The sequence below is a fragment of the Protopterus annectens genome, chromosome 2.part0 (genome assembly GCF_019279795.1).
Source record: "Protopterus annectens isolate FY-2018-M chromosome 2.part0, PAN1.0, whole genome shotgun sequence".
NCBI lineage: Eukaryota > Metazoa > Chordata > Ceratodontiformes > Protopteridae > Protopterus > Protopterus annectens.
The window spans coordinates 1,744,849,403-1,744,867,726 of record NC_056728.1 but is presented as its reverse complement, the minus strand read 5'-3'; the positions used below and the strand labels follow the sequence as shown (position 1 = coordinate 1,744,867,726).

General features: G+C 45.8%; 1 protein-coding gene across 1 annotated transcript in view; it reads right to left on the bottom strand.

The window, feature by feature from the left end:
- Positions 1 to 18,324, bottom strand: part of CASP9 (caspase 9) — a 785,542-nt gene that overhangs the window by 404,286 nt on the left and 362,932 nt on the right. Inside the window, exon 5 of the mRNA XM_044060440.1 lies at positions 1,895 to 1,983. Coding sequence (XP_043916375.1) covers positions 1,895 to 1,983 — 89 coding nt within the window. The remainder of the gene's footprint in view (positions 1 to 1,894; positions 1,984 to 18,324) is intronic.

Below are 18,324 nucleotides of genomic sequence, written 5' to 3'. Positions count from 1 at the left end.
TTGGACTCCTCTTCTGAGGCCTCCCCTGATCCGTCAGGGGGAGCCCCCTTGGAAGAGGAAGCATCTGGACTCCCCTGAGTCCGTCACGTCTGATGCCAACTTGGATGAGTCGGAGGGGTCCCCAAGATCCTCCTCTGAGGATGTCTCCTTCTCTGACATCCTTGAGATCCTCAAGCAGAGGGGGAACTGGTCTACCCTCAACCCTTCCGAGGATGAGTCGGTCTACCTAGAGGCGTTTGGTTCTCGCCCTTCCACCTCCTGGGTGTCTCCGCCCTTTGACCCCCTTATGGAAGTGGTGGCCAGGAAGGCTTGGACAGCCCCTGACTCTGTGGAACCAACCCCGCGGAGGCCTTCAAAATTTATCACAGCCCCTGCTGATAAACAGTTTTGGACTAAGGGTGTCCCTGTTGATGCCATGGTGGTGGCGGCAGTCACTAAGAAGGAATTGGCTGATCCTTCAGTACCTATCCATCCTCCTAATAAGGAATCTAGGACCATGGATAGGTACGGCAAGCAAGAATGTTTTTCTTCAGTGACCTTTACCATGCGGTCGCTGAATTACTTATGTCATTTCACCCATCTACAACGAGACTTGCTCAAAGAAATGGGTGACACACTACAGGATCCAACAGCTGCGGGGTCTCAGGACAAAATTAACTCCCAGCTGGCAACCCTAAACTCAATTGTTAACTCCTCCATGCGGCTTATTTCGTATGCGGCCAATGGGGCGAGTAGGGCTGCAGGCACAGGTGTGGCCTTAAGACGGCATGCCTGGATGCGGCTTTGTAACTTTGCTGACCCCTTCAAGGCGTCCTTCACCAGTTCTCCCTTTGATGGCTCGGCGTTGTTTGGACCTCAGGTGAAGGATACTTTGACCAGATGCGAACAAGACGGCAAGACTCTCTGCCGTGGGAGTCCATTTTTCCACCCCATCCAGACCATACCCCAAGGTCAGAAGGGTGGAAAAATGTGGTTCCGCAAACCACAGGGAGTTGCGCCGGATGCACGAGGCGAGTTCCCCCCTAGAGGCAGAGAGGGAAACAACAATAGACGCCGCCCCAGGGGCAGAGGGGGTCTGCAGAATCAGGGTAGCAGAGAAGCTGTCTCTGGCCAACCCTTCCAGCATCCCTGAGAAGCTTCCCGACTGTCCACCTTCGGAGGCAGTCGGGGGAAGGTATCACTGTACCCAAAAGCCTGGCTTTCCCTTACCGAAGACACATGGGTTCGGTCGATCATATCCAAGGGTTACAAAATTCCCTTGGTCCACACCCCAAAACAGCCAAACAGGCCACTTCCAGATGTTCCACCCGGTCTAAGGGAACAAGCAGTATTAAGATATCTCAAAACTGCTAAGAAAAAGGGCCAACCAGCCAGTCCCAGCAGACCAGCAAGGATCCGGAATCTCCTCCAAGTTCTTTTTAGTACCAAAAAAGACAGGGGACTGGAGACCAATTTTGGATCTCAGCAGACTGAACAAGTCTGTCCAAAGAACGAAGTTCCGGATGGTCACGCTACAGTCCATTCTACCCTTTTTGGGTCAGGACCATTGGATGTGCTCTATAGACCTTCAGGATGTATACTACCACATTAAAATGCACAGACACTCCAGAAGGTTTCTCTGCTTCCGGCTGGGAGTCCGTCACTACCAGTTCAGGGCCCTGCCCTTTGGTCTCGCTACAGCCCTCCGAGTGTTCACCAAATGCATGGCAGTGGTTACGGCTCATCTGAGGCGTCAAGGATTCCAGGTGTTTCCATATCTAGACGACTGGCTCCTTACTGCCACCACCAGGCGTCAACTTATTCAATCCAGAGATTACACCATTCAGATTTGCGAAGAGCTAGGTATCTCCATAAACTTCGAAAAGTCTGCCTTGTCGCCTTGTCAGTCTATTACCTTCATAGGCGCCATATTAGACAGTCGAACTCTCTGCAAAACTGACTGCTCAAAGAATCGCAGATATTCGCGAACATGTTCATATCCTGCTTCAGAACAACAAAATTCAGGCCAAGTTTGTACTGAAGACTCTAGGTCTCATGGCGGCTGCCATTACATTACTTCCCTTAGCTTGATTCCACATGCGACTCCTGCAATGGATGCGCTTCTCTCAGTGGTCCTTCCAGCAGCTCCCGATGTCGCACTACATTTTGATAACCCAATCATGCAAGAAACACCTGTCTTGGTGGATGGTCTCCCTTCAAGTGCCTCAGGGCAGACCCTTCGTTCTCCCTCCGCCGGTTGCTACAGTGACAACGGATGCCTCCCTGATCAGGTGGGGGGGGGGCATTTTCAGGGCAGGATGGTCCAGGGCACTTGGCAACCTTTCGAGTGCCACCTGCACATCAATGTCCTAGAGATGAGAGCAGTTCTTTTAGCATTGCAAGCCCTTCAGGACTCTCTTCCCATCAGGACGATTGCAGTTCAGACGGACAATATGTCCGTAGTGTGGTACATCAACAAGCAGGGCGGAACCAAGTCCTTTCCCTTATGTCGAGAAGCACTCAGACTTTGGCAGTGGGCGATCTCCTCTCAATGGTTTCTGATAGCAACGCATATCCCCGGGAAGTCCAACGTCATAGTGGACAGGCTGAGCAGAGCCATTCTCATGCCACATGAGTGGTCTCTCAAGCAGTCAGTAGTGGAAGATATTTTCTAAAAATGGGGTCAGCCTTGCTGCGATCTTTTCGCTTCACCCCAGAACAGCAAATGCCACGAATTTTTCACTCTATTCCCTCTTCCCGGCCACCCTCCCAGAGACGCTCTAGTCCACGATTGGCCCCGGGGTCTCCTGTACGCCTTTCCCCCCTTTCCATTAATCACTCAGTTGATTCAGAAAGCTACCGCCTTGAGATCCATAATGATCCTCATTGCTCCGTACTGGCCTCGACAAATAGGGTTTCTGTTCCTGCACCATTACCTCTTGGAGCAGCTCTGGAATCTGGACCCAGTTCCAGATCTCTTGACCCATCAGTCGGGCAAGCTGCACCAATCTCTCCCCTCTCTCAACCTCACAGCTTGGTTGCTCCACTTCCAACCTTAGCCAGGTTTCCCTTTATCTCCCATTGATGCACGTGACATCATTTTAGCTTCTCACAAATCTTCTACCAGGAGGATTTATGCCAGCAAATGGAAACTTTTTTCCTTCTGGGCAAAATCTAGGAACATAGACCCATTTGTGGCTCCTATCCAATCGGTCTTAGATTTTTTGGCGAACTCTTTCATTCGGGTTCTTCTTCCTCCACTATCAGAGTCAGTGGCGGCCATTTCAAATTTTCATGTTGGCTTGGCAGACTCCTCCATTATGTCTCATAAACTTTGTAAAGCATTCCTCAAAGGTATCTTTTTACTCAAGCCCCCGGTTAGACATCCCCCACCGCAGTGGGATTTGAATCTAGTTTTAACCTCCTTGATTCTCCCTCCCTTTGAACCTGCGGCTTCCTGTTCCTTGAAGTTACTCTCATGGAAAAGTTTGTTTCTAGTAGCCATAACCTCTGCGAGGAGAGTCTCAGAACTTCACGCCCTTTGCATTCATCCTCCTTATCTTGTTTTCCATAAAGATAGTGTCCCTCAGAACAAACCCCTCTTTTTACCCAAGATATCTTCTGAGGCAAATCTAAACCAGACTATCGATCTCCCAGTTTTCTTCCCTAATTACTCTGACAGAGCGGAACAAAAGTTGCATTTCTTGGATGTTCATCGCCAACTCCGTTACTACTTGGATAGAACCAAGAAAATTAGGAAATCTGACCAGCTCTTCCTATCTTATGCTGGAGGGAAGAAAGGCCTTCCAGTTTCCAAAGTAACCCTTTCTAGATGGTTGGCCTCTGTCATCACTTTCATCTATGAACTGAGGCGTCAAAAGCTTCCTTCAAGACCTAGAGCCCATTCAACTAGAGCCTTAGCTACGTCTATAGCCTTTCAGGACAGGTTGCTCTTAGATTCAATTTGTGCGGCAGCCACATGGGCCTCTCCCCATACCTTTATTTCTCATTACAAATTGGACATGGCATCCAGAAGCCAAGCTAACTTTGGTGCCACAGTCCTCAAGAGTCTGTTCCAATGAGCCACCCAGGTTTAAGGTGCTAGGGACGCGGTCCCATCCAGCAAGAATGAAGGCGAGATTGACAACTTAACATTGAGAAGTTATGTACCTACCATAACGTTCCATGTTAGTTGTCTTCTTCTCACCTTCTTTCTTGCGTCCCGCCCTCCAACCCCCTAGCCTGGACAGACCGTTAGGATCCTAAGGAGCCTTGCCTTTCTCCCAATATGGTCTCCAGTGGTTATCCTTTTCTTGGGATGGCTTACCTACACAAGTATGCCATTCTCTCCTTTGTTCTGGGGGAAAAACTGCTATAGTGTTAGCTATCAAACGAGATCTGGATAGTTAGCGCCTAGCATTGTGGGATACAGGGTTACCTCGAGCCGGTAAAAATAGCTCTCGAGCTTTGGCATAAGCCAAGTCGGAGCCGAGGATCGGCTCCGAACCCATCCAGCAAGAAAGAAGGCGGGAAGATGACAACTAACATGGAACGTTATGGTAGGTACATAACTTCTCATTCTTGTCAAACTTTGCATATCTTTCCATTTAATGGCATGTTATTGCAGTTTCTTTATGGCCTAGCTTATCCATCTACTCAGCAAATGCATCAGTCAAGGCATTCCTTAAAGGGATCCTGCACTTAAATGCACCAAGAAGGCATATATAAGAGTTAAATTTCATGCTGGAAAGGATTTGTCATCTTTATGAACCAGCAGACGCAGCAGAAGATGAATACCTACATTTATCTGTTTATTTAGTTTGCTTGTTTATTTATTTTTATTTATTTACTTTTTAATTTATTTTTTCATGCTTTGTTGAACAATGTAATCCCACAAGGCGGGTGGTCTCTTTTCAGGGGAGACCCAAGTTGGTATATCTGTCACTAGGTAAAATTTTGACAGGACATCGGGAAACTTCCCCCACTTGTTTTTGTAGCTGACATGGGTTTTACCTATCCACCTGAGCTACCACCAGCTCAAGCAGATGGGACCACTGCTTAACATCTCATCTGAAGGACACATTTTTGTACTTGCCTGACTTCATAGTAAAGAAGACTGCTCCTTTGACTGCAACCAGCCAGCTCTGGCTTGAATTATGGCCCAGCTCCTGGAAGAACTGGCCAGAATGGGGGAGGAACAAAGAGGAAATGCCTGCTTACCTTTCCTTGGAGGTTTGATGAGTACCATGTAGCTAGGCGTTTCCTGTCGTTAATGAGTCCTTAGTAGCAACAAAAGAAATTGATGGGAGCTGTCCACCTGCAAGTGAAGCAAGGTTGTCTGAAGGGTTACACCATGCATGTAAACAAAGGACATCTCTACACAAGGGTCAGTTTTCACTACTCCCTTGGAGCACTTACTGAGTTGAGGGCTGCTACAGCCCTCACAGTGTTGGACAGTGCATGGGCAAGAATGCTGCAGTTGGCTAAATGGTTGGCTGGCAGAAGACTGAAAGTGGTTTTAAAATAGTGTTTCTAGTAGCTGCTACTTTAGGAAGAAGCATGTACACTTTTTTTTAACAGTGAAAAGGTGTCCTTTGAAATTTATTCATTTGTCTTGCCAAAGGTTGCATCTGCAATGCTGCTAAATTAGTGGATCTAGACTAGTCTACCACTGTTTTATCCAGTCAGCTGTTAAATGATGAGTGTCTTTTGCATATATTAGATCTCCACAGCCAGCTTAGTTCTGTACCAGAAGAGTACATGAATTCAGAAAGACAAATCAACTCTTTCCCCTTCAAATAATGGCAATAATGCCCATTTATAATGTAGTTCATAGGTTCATAGGTTCATAGGTTCATACTAGGCTATCTGCCCGAGGGCATTTACAAGCCTAGCCCATCGTTTTGTGGCTTTAGGCCACCCCTTTAGTATAAGGAACTATACCTTTTCTGTGCCTCTGTCGAGCAGTGACACTGAGAGGTAATCCTGGGGAGTATATCTGCGATCTCCCATCCGTTGGTCAAGATTTTCTCTTGAACAAGGCCAGCGAGTGCTCTGCCTCCCATGTGCAGGGTTTTGTTCCACAGCATGGGAGTCTTTCGTTGAATCTATATCTCAGCATGTCCTATTCCATGCTTCGTGTCAAGGTTCGTCCCTTGAGGTAATCCCTGGGGGTATATCTCGATCTCCCATCCATTGGTCCGTTCTCTTGGAACAGGCCAGCGAATGCTCTGCCTCACATGTGCAGGTTTTGTTCCACAGCATGGGGGAGTCTTTGGGTGATGAATCCTCCTCAGCATGTCTAATAATAGCCGTGTCAAGGTTAAGTCTCCCTTGTGGCTCTGATGGATCTAGATTTTTGAGGTGAAGCACCCATTTCATAAATCTGGACATCAGCCTTGTATGTTGAGCAAGGTCTCACCTCGAGCAAGCGGTAGCGACTGAATACTGAATAGAGCTGGAGTTCTTCAGTCGGGCAGCATCTAAGTTTTTGAGGTGAAGCATATTCATCAAATCTGGGTTTGACAGCGCACCGTGTTAGGCAAAGGTCACCTCCTGAAACGTGATGGCGACCCGGGCCAGAGCTGGGTTCTGCTCAGTTCGAGGGCATAAGACAGATTTTGAGACCCTTTATCCTTTGGTGAGGAACTTTCTTTGTCCTCTCCAGCTGCTGCGCAAGTGTCAGGATCAGATATTCAAGATGGAGGACGTTGCTCAATCATTGGTCTGATGAGTGATGAGTAAAGGGAGACATGACCTCCCTTGATCTAGATGAGAATCCTTTCATGATAAGGTGGGCAATGTAGAAGGTCTTCCTAACTACTTTAGCTACATGGGTGTGAATGACAGACTACTATCAACCTGGGTCCCCAGGTCCCTGATAACTTCTTCTGTGCTCAGTGATTGCCACCTATTTGGTAGCTAGGGTAACCTTGTTTCGAAGGGTATGACTATCATTTTTGGCATTTAACTTAGGCGTGGCTCTGGCACCAGTTATCCGCGTTCTGTAGACCCTTCTGAAGGATATCTGTGTCAGATATTAGTGTTTTTCTACTATGGCGTTTGCAGTCATCTGCAAACTTTGTCTGGCATATACCCTCCTGTGTTTGCTTGTACTTCGGAAAAGTAGATGCCAAACAAGAGTGGGCCCAGGACTGAGCCCTGTGGGACACCACTTGTGACAGGCTTTGAGTCTGACATGGCGCCAGCAGCTCTGACCCTGTGGGTTCTGTCACTCAGCCAGTTATAACTGTCTTTTTGAAATAGTTACTTTGTCAATTTATTATGATTTGGTTTCAGTGGATATTGGTATTTAGCTACTACAGGCATATTTCCCCATGCAACTATACAAACTTTCTTTGAAGATTTTGAAGTGGACCATGTAGAGGAACCTATACAAAACCTTGAGTACATGTGCCTTTTTTTAAGGATAACTGGAGTATTGCTCCATTTCATTGACTTTCTTCTAGTTACAGTTTGCAAATGGAAGGCGTGTATCAAATATTGTAAATGTGAGAGGGATTTTTAAGGTATAGCCATATTATAACTGTGTGCGGGATATGGGGGAGCTTTTGAGGTATAGCCAGGTTGGTTATTTGAGAGATATAAATTGTGCTGCAGATACTGTAAAGTATTTGGACTTCTGGAGTATGTTGGAGCATTGGACAGAAGTGAGGAAAATGTATTTGTAATGGTTTCAAATAAAAGGGAAACAACAGTAGGATATGCAGTTTAAAATAATTTTAAAATGTTTACTTCTAATGTACAGATCTGGTGTTATTTTCATTCGTTCCTCAGCTGTTGGGTTCAGATCTGACTTGGCCACTTTTAACAGCTTGTGGAACACTGAAACTCTTGAGATCCTCAATTTCCCGTAATGCACTAGTCTCTGCCATACCTCATATCACATTTGCTGCCTTCAAGTTCGGATGTGATTGCTGTTAGCTCTCAAGCTGTAGCTAGTTTATGTGAGTAAAATTAGAATTTATATATCTATCCTTTTTTATTGAATTAAATCCTCTGTTGCTGTTAATACACTTTTTAGTGTATTCTCTGTATACCATAGTTGGTATTTTCCTTTTTATTTGTCCCTTATACCATTGAGGTAGATATTTAAATTACCATTGCTTGTAATATTTCTTTTTTTCCCCTTTTCTAACCATCTAGAAATTATACTAACCTCTTACTGTTAGATATGGCTGAGAAACCCTCAGGTTTTAAAAATGCATGGTGTGTAGCCATAAGATTCCTTTATGAGATGCATACAGCCTGTGTGTTTATTGATTAGGACCAGCTCATTTGGATTCTGCATACAATATATGTAAGGCCTTTAATCCTAGAGCCCTTATTGTCATAGGAATAAACTGAATTTGATAGGATTACTACCCTTAACATCCTCTAATGCATCATCTGAGGCTCAACCCTGTAAGAAAGTTGATTAAAAAAGTAGCCAAAAAGCATCCTTTGGATCCTTTGGGTTCTTCTGCTCAGAGCTTGGAACCACCTATTAAAATATCTAAAACTATCTGATCAGATTCCTTCAAATGCAAAGACAAAACCCTCTGGCCCGACTGTCTCAGATCCAAAATCTATGACATGGGCTTTGACCCCCTCAGGTCCGAAAAGACACAAGTATAGGTCACCTCGGATCTGGCCTCCTCTGACTCTGGATCCAATTTCTTCCTATCTCCTTACCTGGAAAGAGGTCACCACTTTTAGGACATAATCTATTGCTTCCTATTTTCAGTCCTCCAGATGTCCGGCCAAAGCAGATGTAGATAGGATGGTTGGGAAATTCCTCTTGACACAAATTCATATGGGGGGTCTCTTGGCTCCTACCCCATTGGGTCTGGAGATCTTCATCAGTACTACCCCACCTATTTTATTTCCTCCTCTGATCCAACCTTTGGTTTTGGAGCAGTTAGATCCGAGAATCCTGGAGCCGTCCATGTCAGATCCGAAGATCCTTGTATCTTGCATGCATATGCTGTCTGTGAGTGGACCGTCTTTGAGCATGTCTGGACCTAATGACTCTCGGAGCTGTAGCATTGTTACCACATCCAGTGTGCATGTTACCAGATCCAGTGTGCATGAGTCTACTCTGAGATTGTCTCAGCTGTCTCTGCCCCCAGGAGCTTCGGCTCTAGACAGCTCAGCTCTGATCCCTGCTTTGAGTGGTTTGCCTTCAGGTCAGAAGGAGCCGATGGTTTGGAAGCATGTGTGACATCTGCCTATGTCCCACCTGACTGCCAACAATTAAATGACATCCCTTACTATCCTGCATCAATGACTAAGGAGCTTCAGTCCTCGCTACTGACTCCAGTATGAGACTGTCACTTAAACAAAAGTAGTATTCCACAATTTTCCCCTAAAAGCACAACAGGAACATGCTCTGTTTTCCTGGAACTGGACTATATACTTTTGCCCACCCCAAATTTACCTCCTTATTACACACTTCAGAGCAATGTGTCCCAGTTTAAGACATGCTAACACAGATGACAGTATTTCCATTTTCTTAACAGTATGTCTTCTCAGAGCTGTTTCTTTCTCTTCTTTCTCTCTGAGGCATTCTACTTTTGAGGTAGTGGAGAGAGTTTTCTCTGCTGCAAGAGAAAGGACTTATCCAGCTTTTTCGGCTCCTACTTCCCAGACCCAGTTGTCTTTGTGTCTTGAGCCTCAACATTCTGCTCCACAGGGACAGCCAGCTCAAAGTCTCCAGGATACCCAAGGGTATATCGATATCTTCCTATACTTCTCTGGAACGTCCTGCCAAAGAAGTCCCGAGGAAAAGAAAGTGCAAAAGGAGGCACTTAGGCTCTATTCAAGAATCTGTCATGGAGGATATTAATTTTGATGAGGGGGAAGGGTCCCCAAGATCAACACCTGATGATGAAGTCTCACTTAGAGACACAGAGAACCCTAAGCAAAGGAGTGTTTGGTCAACTGACAACTCTTCCCAAGAGGAATCAGTATTCCTGTAAGCCTTTGGGGCTAGCCCATCTACCTCCTGGGTGACTCTACTAACCAGTGGGCTCATTGATTTGATCTCTCAACAGGCTTGGAAGGAACTCGATTCCATTGAGCCAGACAGGATACAGCACCACCCAAGGATAGGAAATTATGGAGCAAAGAAGTACCATTTGATACCATGGTCATAGCTGTGGCCACAAAAAAAAAACTAACAATACAAAGTTGCTCTGTTCATCCCCCTAACAGGGAATCTAGGGCACTGGCCATATTTGGGAAGTCTGTATATGCATCAGTGACCTTAGTACTTCAGTAGCTAAATTATTTGGCAGACTTCACAAGACCCCAGAGGGATTTGATTAAAGAACTCACCAAATTCCTCTCTGGGATATTTACTTCTAAGGCAGAGAGTTTGATTGCCTCACAGTTGGCTATCCTATAGTACATTTCAAATTTGTCCTTGAGGCTCATCTCACATGCAGCTTGAGAGTACCTCAAGGGCAGTAAGTTCAGGCATATCCATTAGGAGGCATGCCTGGAAGTACCTGTGTAATTTTGCTGAGAATTTCAAGTCTTACTTCATCAATGCCCCCTTTGATGGAAGTTCTTTTTTGGCTCCCAAGGTTAAAGACACATTATCCAATGTGAGCAGGATGGTAAGACCCTGTCTGCTATGAGTGTGCATTTTTTGACTCCACAAAGGACCTTTTCTAGGAATCAATAAGGTGGTCAAAAATGTGGTTCAGAAAGTCCTAGGGTCCCTTCCAAGATTCACGTAGAGATGGTTCCCCCAGGTGCAGAGGAGGTGAATTCTAACAGAAGATGCTGCCCGCGTGGCAGAGGAGGCCCACAAAACCAAGGGTCCAGAGACATTTTCTGTGACAGATCCTACCACCGCTCCTGAAAGAAGGCTAGATTGTCTACCTCTGGAGGCAGTCACAGATTATTTATACCTGCACCAGAGAGCCTGGCTGGAGATTACAAAAGATTCATGAGTGCAGAGTATTATTTCCAGATAATACCCTCCCCACCAAAACAGTGTTCCACCCAGTCAGAGGAAAGCAGCGGCACTCGAACTAAAAAAAAAAAAGCTGCTAGAAAAAAGTAATTCAACAGGTCCCCCCATACCAGAAAGAGTCTGGAACTTACTCAAGATTCTTTTTAGTGCCAAAGAAAACAAGACTGGAGACCAGTTTGGATCTCCACAATCTGAATAAGTCTGTTCGATACACCATGTTCTGAATGGTCTCAGTTCAGTCCATTCTGCCCTTTCTGCACAAAGATGACTTGATGTGCTTAGTAGATCTTCAGGATGCATACTATCTTATAAAAATGAACAGTCGGTCCAAAAGGTACTTATGCTTCTGGCTGGGAGCCAATCATTACTAACTTAGAGCCCCACTCTTTGATCTCACCACAGCTACCAGGTTGTTTACCAAATGCACGCCAGTAGTGGCAGCTCAGTTGAGACTGCAGGGGTTCCGGGTGTTTCCTTACTTGGACACCTAGCTGATAACTGCTCTGACTAGGCTTCAGCTGATCAAAGCAAGAGATTATGTACTCCATTCATGCTCTCACTTGTGGATTGCCATAAATCACAGCAAATCTAAACTAGAAGCAACTCTGACATTAGAGTTCATCAGAGCTTTGTTCATCACTGAATCTTTAACAGCCTTCCTTTCTTTACCAAGGGTACAAACCATACGATTCCAGGTCAAAAAGATCATTTAAAATTCCTCTCTTTCAGCTCTATTGATCCTTCAAGCATTGGAGTCAATGTCTGCTGTGATAGTTTTGGTTCATTTAGCAAGATACCACATGAGAATTCTTCAGTGGACCGTAGCAACTCAATGGTCTATTCTTCAGCAACACTTATCCACCCAGATCAAGATAATTCAGGCATGCAAAAATTACCTCATTTTTCTCTGATCAGATAATGCAAGGTCATCCCTTCACTTTCTCTCAGCCCGAGGCCACAGTCACCATGGATGCTTCCCAGATTGGGTGGGTGGGCACTTCTTGACAAAGACAGTCCAAGGCATATGGTCCTCCAAACAGGCAAATATGCATATCTATGTCCTAGAAATGGGAGCAGTCCTCCTTGCATTGCAGGCCTTCCAAGACACTCTCCCCTCCAGGATCATTGCAGTTCAGACAGACAATATGTCAGTGGTCTGATACATCAACAAACAAGGAGGAACCAAATCCCCTGCATTGAGAAGCTTTGAGTGTGTGGCAGTGGATGAGCTCTTCCAGGCAATTTCTGATAATGTGCATTCCAAGGAAATCCAGCATGATGGCAGACAAATTAAGCAGGTCCGTTGTAATGCCTCACACATGGTCACTCAACATGAAAGTGGCGGAAAAGATATTCCGTTGATGGGGCCGACCTTGCTGCAGTCTCTTTGCATATCCCCTCAACAAGCGCAGCAGGTTCTTTGCCCTGGTCCCCCCATCAGGGGAATAACAGAGAGCCGCTCTTCTCCACAGTTGGTCACCCAGTCTCCTTTATGCCTTCTCCCAGTACCTCTAAACCCCAAATTGAGTGGTGCAGTGGAGCAGCAGTTAACGCTGTTGTGACACAGCAAGATGTTTCCCGGTTCAGTTCTTGGCTGGGGTGCCCTCTGTGCAGAGTCTGCATGTCCTCCCTGCATTCATTTAGGTTTCCTGTGGGTGCTACTGTTTCCACCCACATTTCAAAGACATGCATCTGGAGTGTTTCTCCCTGGGTCTGTGCTGAAAATAGGCTCTGTCATAGTCAGACTTTCCCTGTCAACAAATAACAAATAAATAAAATAAATAAATTGATAAATTAAATAAATTCCTTAAGAAAGCATATCATTTGAAGAGCACAGTCATCCTCATTGCTTCTTATTGGCTTTGTCAGATTTGGTTCCCCTTTCTTTGGCCTCATCTGCTTCACTTACTATGGATTGTAGATCCATTTACAGATCTCCTGTCTCATCCAACAGACATGATGCACCCGGACATTGTAGGCCTGAAAGTGACTGCATGGTTTCTCCACTTCCGTTGATAGCAAGATGGCCCAGGCTGTCCTCCTTTGTCTGCCCCATTCTTGTATCCTCCCACAAAACTTCAACAAGAAAAATTTACAGAAGTAGATGGAAAGGTTTGTTATGTGGGTGCAGCAGAATGACACCCTTTTTCTGCACCATTACTTAAAGCTCTTGAGTTTTTAGCTACAATTTTTTAACAAAGGTGCTACTTCTTCAACTATTAAAGTACAATTAGCTACGTTTCTAATTTTCACATTGGAGTAAACTATTCATCTTTAGCTTCTTCCAAACTTTATAAGGCATTAAAAGGGGAACCTTTTTTCTTAGATCCCCTTTTAAAGATCCCACTCCTTCATGGGATTTGAATTTGGTTTTACAATCTTTGGCCCACTCTGCATTTGAACCATCAGCCAAGCGTGAACTAAAATTTTTAGCCTGGAAGACTGTCTTTTTAGTGGCCATTACATCTGCTAGAAGAGGGACAGAACTTCAAGCCTTATCTTCTAAACCTTCTTAATTGATTTTTCATAAGGACATGGTATCCTTACGAGCCAATTCATTGTTCTTTCCTAAGGTGATATCAGAATGTAGTATTAATCAAACTATCAGCCTTCCACTTTTCCTTCCAAAATTTTCAAACAAAGGAGAGTATATGTTGCACCTTTTAGATGTTCACAAACAGTTGCACCTTTATCTGCATATGACAAAAAAAATCAGGAAAATCATATCAATTATTTGTCTCCTTTTCAGATTCAGAATTAGGCACACCAGTTACTGAAGTAACTTTAGCCAAATGGTTAACTGATTGTATTTCATTTGTTTGCAAAAAAACTGGGTTTGTTTTTGCGAAACCTTCTAAAAGCTCATTCCATCAGGTCTATGGCAACTTCTTTATTATTATTATTATTATCCAGATCTTCCATGGATATTTGTGCAACTTGGGCTAACCCTCATACCTTTATTACTCATTCCAAATTGGACCTGGTCTTCAGGGGAAGAGTTGCCTTCATCTCAGCAGTGCTCAGGAATATCCTTCCCAAAAGTCCTCTTGGAATTTAGGTAGCTGGGGACTGTCTCAACAGTTGAGGAATGAATAAAAAGGACAAAATCAGATAAAAAAGTTAAGTACTCACCATAACATTCCATCTTGGTTGTCCTTTATTTATTCTTCCTGAACTTCCCTCCCTCCAGCCGCAAATCCTTTTTGACTTTTGGAAGGATTAGAAGAGGCTAAAAGAACCAATGATGTTAAGTTGTCTGTCTCGCCTTCGTTCTTGCTGGTTGGGATCAGAGCCGATCCTCGGCTCTGACTCGGCCATTTTCTATAGCTCGAGAGCTGTTTACTGGCTCGAGGCTATCCCTTATCCCATGATGCCTAGCGATAGCTACCCAGATCTCATTTGCCACTTCAGCTGCGAGGTGTCGTTTTCCTGGCTCAGGCTCGTATAAAGTTTTTTTTCTACAACTTTATTACTCTAGATTTCTACATTTTCAGTGTTTTATTGTTAACGATTAGTCTTGTTTCTTGTGATAGCTAGTGTTTAGTTGTAGTATCCCTTCTTTTCCCTGAGAACTCGTTTAACTTAGAGAGTTCTCCCCCACCCTTCCCCCCTATCCTCCTCTTGTCAGGTTAGCCGTTTAGGTTAGAGGCTTTCCTTCTACCTTTCTTTCATAGGCTGGCCGTTTAAGTTAGAGGCTTTCCTATTAAAAAAAAAAAAAAAAAAAACCTTTAGCTATAGTCTTGTAGTACAGTGTGTTTTTTATGTCGACTGTATTTTGCTTTTGGTAGCTGTTGCTGTATTTGTTGTTTCCTTCTTTCAGGATGTCAAAGGAATCCAAAGTGTCTGGATTCAAGAAGTGTGGCTCATGCTGTCAGAACATGTCTCTGACAGATGGGCACACTTCTTGCATCTATTGTTTAGGCGCTGTGCACTTGCAGGACTCTTGTTCTATCTGCCATGCCTTTAGTCCAAGAGTCCTGCAGGAGTGTAAGAATAAGCTTATTCTTAGGGTTCTTTTAAAACCCCAGGATTCACCGGCCAAGAGCTCTCAGCCTTTGAAATCTTCTAAATCTACCAAGCCGTTGGCTCCAAGTTCGGAGCTGTCCTCGGTTCAGACTCTACCTTCTACTTCAGTTCCGTCTGGCACCGATAAGACTATCTCCCCGTCGGCTCCATCAGAAACTTCGGAGCGTTCGCAGAGCCACAAGAGGCTGAGGTCCCCTTCACTTGAATCAGTACTTTCGGCTCCTCGGTGTCAGTTGCTTCGGAGCGAGCGCGGTCACCGATCCTCTCACTCCTCACGATCCTGTAGGCTGTCGGATCACGATGTGGAGAGAGTGGTCAGTAGGTTGCTAAAGTTGCAGGCACTTGCCAAGATGTTGTCCAGCCCTCCTCAACAGGTGTCGGCTCCGTCCACTTCTCTCGATGCTGTAGTGCCTTTGCCAATCTCTGCTCCTCCTCCTCCAGACCCCAAGCGTAGGGAACTGGCACTCCAGGGCATGTTTTCTCTTCTTCAGAGGCCTCCCCTGATCATTCAGAGGAGCCCCCTCGTAAGAAGAAGTGCAAGAGGAAGCACATTGACTCCCCTGAGTCTATCACTTCTGATTCCGGCTTAGATGATTCGGAAGGGTACCTGAGATCCCCCTCTGAAGAGGTTTCCTTCTCGGACATCCTAGAAATGCTTAAGCAGAGGGGGAACTGGAATCCCCAAGTCCCTACCGAGGATGAGTCTGTATTTCTGGATGTGTTCGGTTCCCGACCTTCCACCTCCTGGGTTTCTCCACCTTTCGATCCACTTATGCCAGTGGTGGCTCGAAAGGCTTGGTCGGCTCCGGATACAGTGGAACCAACTCCGAGGAGACCTGGCAAATTCATCACAGCACCCCAGGATAAGCAGTTCCTTACCAAAGGTGTTCCTGTTGATGCCATGGTGGTAGCAGCAGCCACCAAAAAAGAGTTAGCGGAGACCTCTTCATCTGTCCATCTTCCTAACAAGGTGTCTAGGACGATGGACAGATACGTGAAGCGAATGTTCACTTTAGCGACCTTTTCTATGAGGTCACTGAACTATTTATGTAATTTTACCCGGCTTCAGAGGGATCTCCTTAAAGAGCTCGGAGATACCCTTCAAGATCCATCAGCTGAGGGGGCTCAAGCTAAAGTAGCTTCCCAGCTGGTGATGCTTAATTCTGTAATTAACTCCTCCATGAGGCTCATTTCCTACACAGCTGATGGTGCGCGTAGAGCCACAGGTATGGGTGTGGCCCTTAGGAGGCATGCATGGATGCAGCTGTGTAATTTTGCGGAACCCTTTCGAGTGTCATTCACCAACACCCCCTTTGATGGTTCCTTTCTTTTTGGACCACAGGTGAAAGACACTTTGACTAGGTGTGAGCAAGAAGGCAAGACTCTTTCTGCTGTGGGAGTCCATTTTTTCACTCCTTCTAGACCGTACCCTAAAGGTCAGAAGAGTGGCAAAATGTGGTTCTGAAAATCCCAGGGAGCCTTGCCTGACACACGTAGTGATTTTTCCTCCTGGGGCAGAGGGGGAAACAGTAATGACAGACGCCGCCCTTGTGGCAGAGGGAGTCCGCAGAACCAGGGCAACAGAGAATCTTTCTCTGATAAGCCCTTTCAGCATCCCTGAAGGGTTGCCCGCCTGCTCACCTCTGGAGGCAGTCGGGGGAAGACTTTCACTGTACCCAAAAGCCTGACAAAATTTAAGACGAGACAGATGGGTACGGTCCATTATATCCGGAGGTTACAAAATTCCCTTCTGTCAACCCCCCTTACCATCAAGGAAATCCCATCCAGATGTTCCACCCAATTGGAAGGACCAAGCAGTAATAGAAGTTTCAAAACTGCTAGAAAAAAAAGAGTCATCCAGGAAGTCCCAGCAGACCAGCATGGATCCGGAACTTACTCAAGGTTCTTTTTGGTACAAAAAAAGACAGATGACTGGAGACTGATTCTGGATCACAGCAGACTAAACAGGTCTGTACAAAGAACAAAGTTTCGGATGGTCACTCTACAGTCCATTCTACCCTTTCTGGGTCAGGACAATTGGATGTGCTCGGTAGATCTTCAGGACGCGTACTACCACATCAAGGTGGACAGGCACTCCAGGAGATTTCTTCGCTTCCGGCTGGGAGCCAGTCATTACCAGTTTAGAGCTCTGCCCTTTGGTCTCACCACAGCCCCCAGGGTGTTCACCAAATGTATGGCAGTGGTCACGGCTCACCTGAGACGTTGAGGATTCCAGGTGTTTCCATATCTAGACGACTGGCTCCTCACTGCTACTACCAGGCATCAACTTCTACAAGCCAGGGACTACACAATCACAATCTGCTGCCAGCTAGGCATTACAATAAACTTCGAAAAATCTGCCTTGTTGCCCTGTCAGTCTATCACCTACATAGGAGCAGACTTAGACACAAGAAACATGTCTGCAAGGCTACCGCTAGAAAGGGTGTCTACAATTCATCAACAAGTACAAATTCTAATGCAGAGCAAAAGAATCCAGGTGAGGTTCATCCTTCAAACTCTGGGTTCCATGGCAGCAGCCAGTCTTCTAATCCCACTGGCCCACTTTCACATGAGGATCCTTCAGTGGCTTCTGTTCACACAGTGGTCTTTCCTACAGCTGCCCATGTCTCACATGATCATGATTACAGAAGCATGCAAAAAGCACCTTTCCTGGTGGATGGTCTCCCCACTAGTGACTCAGGGCAGACCCTTCACTCAGCCCCATTTGGTAGCCACAGTGACCACAGACGCCTGCCTGATAGGGTGGGGGGTGGCATTATCAGGGCAGGACAGTCCAAGGCACTTGGCAGCCTCATGAGTACCATCTGCACATAAACGTCCTAGAAATGAGAGCCGTGCTCCTAGCATTGCAGCCCTCCAGGACTCTCTTCCTTCTGGGACCATTGCAATTAAACAGACAGCATGTCAGTGGTGTGGTACATCAACAAGCAGGGCGGAACCAGGTCCTACCCCCTGTGTCGAGAAGCACTCAGACTGTGGCAGTGGGCGATTTCTTCCCAATGTTTTCTGATTGCGACGCACATCCCTGGGAGGTCCAACATCATAGCAGACAGGCTCAGCAGAGCTATTCTCATGCCTCACGAGTGGTCTTTGAATCAAGAAGTTGCGGATCTTATCTTCCGCAAATGGGGACAGCCTTGCTGCAATCTTTTTGCCACCCCCTTCAACAGCAAATGCAGCAACTACTTCCACTTCCAGGTCATATACCCAGAGATGCTCTAGTCCACAATTGGCCTCAGGGACTTCTTTATGCCTTTCCTCCGTTTCTCCTGATACTGAAACTCATACAGAAAGTAATATCGTTGGGCTTCCCA